Source organism: Auxenochlorella protothecoides (assembly GCF_000733215.1).
Source record: "Auxenochlorella protothecoides strain 0710 unplaced genomic scaffold scaffold4, whole genome shotgun sequence".
Classification (NCBI taxonomy): Eukaryota; Viridiplantae; Chlorophyta; class Trebouxiophyceae; order Chlorellales; family Chlorellaceae; genus Auxenochlorella; species Auxenochlorella protothecoides.
In genome coordinates this window covers 150,408-156,507 of record NW_011934477.1, presented here as the reverse complement: position 1 = coordinate 156,507, position 6,100 = coordinate 150,408, and the positions used below count along the sequence as shown (strand labels likewise).

The 6,100-nt window shown below is 56.6% G+C and overlaps 2 protein-coding genes across 2 annotated transcripts; one reads left to right on the top strand and one right to left on the bottom strand.

The window, feature by feature from the left end:
- Positions 1-2,423: 2,423 nt before the first annotated feature.
- On the top strand, positions 2,424-5,216 carry F751_3722 (Enhancer of polycomb-like protein 2; the record flags this gene model as incomplete). Its single annotated transcript, XM_011403852.1, has 11 exons — positions 2,424-2,576; positions 2,683-2,815; positions 2,925-3,022; positions 3,102-3,192; positions 3,299-3,397; positions 3,493-3,622; positions 3,750-3,906; positions 4,042-4,110; positions 4,214-4,341; positions 4,722-4,815; positions 4,917-5,216. 11 exons carry the CDS (start codon positions 2,424-2,426, stop codon positions 5,214-5,216), a joined length of 1,452 nt encoding a protein of 483 aa, XP_011402154.1.
- A 486-nt stretch (positions 5,217-5,702) lies between these two features.
- Positions 5,703-6,047, bottom strand: F751_3721 (Zinc finger protein CONSTANS-LIKE 5; the record flags this gene model as incomplete). The annotated part of the gene is made up of 1 exon (XM_011403851.1): positions 5,703-6,047. The coding sequence occupies one exon, from the start codon at positions 6,045-6,047 to the stop codon at positions 5,703-5,705; it is 345 nt and encodes a 114-aa protein (XP_011402153.1).
- Positions 6,048-6,100: the final 53 nt, after the last annotated feature.

Below are 6,100 nucleotides of genomic sequence, written 5' to 3'. Positions count from 1 at the left end.
GACCTCCGTTTGACTCCACGCTATCCAGCGTCGTATCTGAACGATTAGACTCGCAACACGGACAGCGCGATGCTGCTCCCGGGGTAGAGCCTTGTTTTCAGTGTAATGTGATAACAAGAATCTTCGATGAGGACGGGGCAGCATATCGCTTGCCTGTGGTTGCTGTTGCTCGTGAGCAATTGCGGATGCGCGCTGGTCAAGTATCCGCAGGGTTCCGAGGTCAGACAGCGATACGGGAAGGCGCCGATGTTCCGCACATCAGCAGGAAATCGCTCAATATCAACTCTTTCTTCTGCAATCTTTGCCAGGGCCTTCACAATCAGAACCTGGTCGAGGTGTCGTACAGTCCAGCCGGCAGTGGAGTCTACCTCGGCTCACCCTCTCTGCTCGTGCTCCACGAAAGTGGCCGCATACTGTGCAGCCATGATACCTTCCCGGACGGCGAGACTACTTATGTCCTCGAATCCAAGGATGGAGGGGCCACATGGCAAAATCTGAGCTCTGTGGCTGCGCAGTATTGGAGCAACCTCTTCATGGTCCAAGGTCGGTGCGGGAAGATGGGGATGTCTTCCCTCCTCTGATGCATGTGGCTTTGTTTTCAGGTGGTTCACGCATGTCTACTACTCCTCGCGCAGATACCATCTACTTGATGGGCACCACTCACAGCACGTTTGGAGCAGGCATAGCCCTCTCTGAGTCGAGCGATGGTGGCTCCTCCTGGCGGCACGCTGTCCTCTTCGAGCCTCCCAGTGGTTGCTCATACTCCACAGGTTGTGCAGTGGGGTTCAGGCAGTGAAAAGCGCAACTCATCTCAATGTTGTGCCTGTCAAAATGTTTACCTCCGTGTATTTGAAAATCACTCCTGACATTGTCTCCTCGCAGGAGCTGTGCCTGTCCTGGACCATGGTGGACTCCTGTATCGAGGCTTTGAGATGTGGTGTGGGAGCTGGCTGGTGTGGCCCCAGGCCTATCAGGCCTTTGTGGTGTATGCCAACAGGTCGTCCACCCTCTTGGATCCTGCGTCGTGGACACGGACTGAGGCTGTCGCTTTCACAAGGTGACTCGTTCGTCTGTGAGCATGAGCCAAACCCTTGCGGATGCATACTCTGTGCCAAGAAAGTCTACCGACGCTTGCCTGTGGTTCCCTTCCCAAACAGGGATATGATTCCGGCATGGATGCCCTCCCCTGTCGTCAGTGGAGGATTCCTGGAGGGGAATACGGTTCTTCGACCCGATGGACGTGTCAGCCTCCTGATGCGCTGCCGTGTGTACAACGGGCAGAGCGAGATGTATTCTGTCCAGGAGGCTTGCCTCTTGGACCTGACGGCATCTACGAGCGACATGGACATTCGTGAGGCTCGGTTGTCCCTCAGATGGCAGGGACACGTGTTCATGCCAGGTGGTGGGAACAAGTTCACAGTCAGGTGAGGTGTAAGTGGTTGGGAGGGGACTACTCAGGTCCTAATGCTCACTCTACCGCGATCCCAAATTTTCAACATTGATGGAATGTGCCTCAGTGTCGACAACCACTCCCTGCAGGTATGATGTGCATTCACGAATGTACTTGAGTCTCACCAACCCCAGCATCGATAGGTATGGCGTCAACCCAGACGCAAGGAACGTCCTTGTGCTGGTCTTCTCCCAAAATTTAGTGGATTGGAGGATTGCCACCACGGTGCTCGTGCCCAATGATGGCCTGGACTGGGAGGCCAGCCTCTGGTTCACTGGGTACCAATATGTCGATTGGCAAACAGACGGTCCAGACATCGTGATGGCAGTCCGCACTGCCTACCAGGGTGCGCACAGTTTCCACGACTCCAACAGGCGCGTGGCATGGGGTCGGAGAATAATGGGTTCCTGTGCCGCACACTTGGGGACAGGAGACCACCCACCACCAAATCCCCTGCCCACCTCCATCGCGACAGAATCGCATTCAAGCGCCTCCAGAACTACATGCGCTACCTCCCTGTAGCCCAAACAGAAGTATTCTGAAATGCTTCGTAGAAGAGAGTGATGAAGTCTTTTATGTAAGTTCTCTGCTAGGCAACTTGGTTTGACCCCTCATGGTCTCCAGAGGTATGTAGAATTTCCTCGCAATCTTGGATGTAAGCATCAGCTCGAAAAGGTATCACCAACTCCCACCAGTCAAATGTGAGAAGTGTGACGTGAGGGAGAGCTTGCACCAGTTGTGTGTTATGGAGGGGATGCCCATCGGTGCAACGGCCACATCACCATGGTACCCCCCGTTTGCCCGATTTTGTGCACGACCTATTTCGAGTGTCCGCAGGAAGAACGCTGCGGACTCCGCAAGTGGTGTCGAGTACTATCGACAAAAACCATCTGAAGGGCCAACTGTCCGCAATTCCTCCTGGAGCGGGCATTGAGGCTGGAGGTGGGGAGGGTCGTAACACCCCCGAGCAGCGATGGCGTCGACGAGAGCCTTCAGGGCCCGGCCTGTCGACATAAGCCGGGCCCTGCCAATTGTACGGGATCTCACCCTCCTTGACTCCACCGAGGGCCTCCCAGCGCGAGAAGTGGTGCACAATCATGCCGCACTGGATGCCGACAACGAAAAGGTGGGACCAGGCCTGTAGGTGCTCAGGTGTCAGAATGATGTGTGAGAGCACCACACTCCATACTCCGTCTCTTGAACCACACCTAGCACCCCCTTACACCTTGCAGCCAAAAATGATAAGTCAGGCAGATGGCAAGGGTGGCAAGGAGATTCCCATTCCCGGTGTGAAGACCATCCCTTCCTATGAGAGGGATTACCTGCCCACATGGAAGGACCAGAACACTTACATCCGAGACCGAGGTTGGTTTCTGATGACAGTGGGAGTGGCATTGTGATATGGGATACACTATGCCCATGGCAAGCGAGGAGCGGTCGCACATCCAACACTGTGGGGCGTTTGTCCTTGCAGGGACGGCGGAACAAGAGTTTGAGCTCGTGGAGTATGACCTGGACTCGGAAGACGAGCGCTGGCTGCAGGACCTGAACAACGGTCAGGTGATCAATATGGTGGGTGCTTCGGGTGTGCTGCACCTGTCCAACACAACTCTGCCTCCTCTGTTTCCAGCTTCACGTTCGTCGTCTCCAGGAACGATTGCCCAAGGCGAGACTCGAGATGATGCTTTGGAAGCTAGAGATACACAATGCAGCTGCTACAGATAGGGCCCTGGCCTTTGCGGGTAATAGTTTGGGGAATGAATGGTTTAGGATGTCCTGATTGGAAGTCATTATAGGTTTGAATGTACCACACCACTCCTAGAGCGTACCCCCACCCCCGCTTGCTAGGTGCCTCTGCGGCTGAGAGAATGAGCGTGGCGGCTTGCTCCACCACCGACCACATGCCACGCGAGGAGGCGCTGCAGATGCTGGAGGAATCCTGCACGGGTGAGGAATGTTTGGTGCTGGCATCTAAGATGGCAGGCAGGTCTCATGTCGGCCCAGACCCTACACTCACATGTCTCCGCCACCTTGTGAATCAGGGCGCGATGTGCTTCGGGCCACGGTGTACGACTACTGGCTGGAGAAGCGACGAAGGCTGGGCAGGCCCATGCTCCGCCGCCTGCAGGCACTGACACCTCCCAATGACAACAACCCCTACAATGTGTTCAGGTGTGAGGCCTGCTCTGGCCTTGCCTTTGAACCCGAGTGGTGTAGAGGGGTGCTCTGGATCACTGGCGACTCGCCTAGCCTGCATGGTCTTCTGCTTCTACGCACCCCTCCCCACCATCACTTGCAGACCGAGGGAAAGGGTGCACCGTCCCCAGACGCGGCGCAGAAGGGAGAACAACGAGGACTCCCTGGACAAGTTGCGGATGGTCCGTGAGAATGTGCTCAAGGCCCTTGACCTGTTTGAGATGCTGGTCAAGAGGGAACGGAAGAAGCGAGATCTCCTGGTGCGCTGAATGCGGAGTGAGGGGCGATTTGGAGGCTGGGAGCGCCTTGCTGCCTGCAGTATGGGAAACGTGCCGGTACCCGGCAGCAGTGTGTCTCATGAGCCCCATGCCACCCTCTCACCCCCTCACGCACAGTTTGTTGCGACGGACCTGCAGCAGATCCAGCTGAAGCTGCGGCACGAGCCCCGAGGCCGCTCAGAGCAGGTACTGTTGTATGGGCATACAATGCCCTGGTTATCCTCCTGCAGAGTACTCCCGCACGCTTCACCGCGCCGCCTCAGTACTTTTTCTCACCTCCTTGCTGCAGATCGAGGAGCAGTATCTTGCTGCATCCAAGTCCAAGTCTGTGAAGAGACCTCTTGGCTTTGAGCTGCCAGAGGCTGCTCCTGTCACCAACAACAAGCTTCTGGAGAAGCTGAAGAAGACAAAGCGGAGGTGGGAAGAGGGGTTTTTAGTGAGAGTGCGACACTCCCAGACTTGATGCCTTGGGAGCGGGGAGGAGACCTCGTGGGTGCAAGCTGACCCTCACCACCTTCCTTGATGTCTACCTCCGGCAGGAGGAAACCAGGAGAGGATGCCCAGCTCAATGCAGTCGCCCAGCTCCCATCGCCACCGCCCTCTCCGCCCCCAGCCGCACTCTTCCTCACAGACTTGAATGTTGCAGAGCTCTCTGCCAAGTTGGGAGGCACCGCATTCAGCATCCCAAGCAGCGACGCTGCAAGGTAGGTGATCTCGGTTGTCCAACCCTTTATGATCTTGTGTTTTGCGGCACAGACGAGCCACCCACACTAATCTGCACATCCCTTGTTGGGCAGAGCATGTACCCCTCGCATCGGACGTGGCGGTAGGCTGATTATGGACCGCTGTCAGCCCTTTCTCGCGGAGTGGGAAGCGCCTGCGGAGGATGAGGTAGGGGGCGAGAGACATGCAAGAGCTGGAATTGAAGGGATTCCCCCCTTCTTGACTCCAGCACAGAAGTCGAATAATGACCCACCGTGCCGACGCTACAGGAGTCCAAGCAGCTGCCCCTGTATGAGCAGCCGAATCCGTACACTGAGTGGCTGGAGAAGAGGGACCTCGCACAGGCGGCCCTGCAGAAGTTACAAGCGGGCGAAAAGCTGCGGATCCCTCAGAGCCTTGCAGATGGCATCGACGGGGTCAACGGTCACGCGGAGACGGCCAAAGTGAAGGAGGAGCCTGACGGTGCCGTGCCCGATGAGAACGGTTCCCTGGGTGCAGGGGGCGCCGCTCGACGAGCAGGGAGTCGTCCTTCACGGAGTGGCAGCAGACAGAATCTTGCCAGTCAATGAATGGCTTGCATCGACTATTTGCTCGTCCCCTTTACTGATGTGTCCGCCTTGGTGAGTAGTTGGAGCATACTGCTTTAGAATGAAAGGTGCTTCTCAGCCGGGGGAACACAGACTTTCAGGGCTTGCAGACGGGTTGTTTGTGGAGGTCTTTCAATCATGTTGGTGTTGTTCACTTCGTCACCGCTATGCACCTTGAAAATTGTAGGCCAGACTGTCTTTTCCAACCACAGCAATCGCTCAAAGCGGTTCCTGATGGCCAAACTTTTTGAAAAAGGGAGGAAACTTCCTCATGCATAGGGAAAATAATTCTGAACAAGGGGTGCCAACATTGCATTTGTGCGCGTCGAAGAGTGCACCCTGATGCAGGATCCAAGGTCTCGAGGTGTGTGACGTACTACTAGGGGTTGCTGCAAAACAACAAGGCACCATTTCCAGCAGCCAGGATGCTTCACCGACACTCGTAGCTTCCTTGCTTGCCGCGGGCATCTAGGCATACTCCAGCCCATGGAAGCATGTAGGTACCATGTGCAGCAGCTCCTCAGGCTCCGCCACCTCCAGACCCTCAGCGGGAGGGTCCTGCATAGGCGCCCCCCCGGCCTCATGGCAGGCCAGCTCCTCGGGGGTCACAAATCGCCCCTTGATCCTGGGTCTGACCTCGGCGTACACGCGTCGCGTTTCGTACCTGATGGTCTTGGCAAAGCTGCGCCTAGCCCGCTTTGCGCGGTACCGAGCCAGTTTGTCGGCACGGGTCTCAGCCCCGTTGCCATAGTCCCGGTGCAAGACCACTCCCTGAGCTGCTGCGAGGGTGGCGGCCCGGGTCCGTATGGTCATGGTCCGAGGTGGCTGACGATCAGCTGTCTCGCATCCTGACGATGATTGTGTGA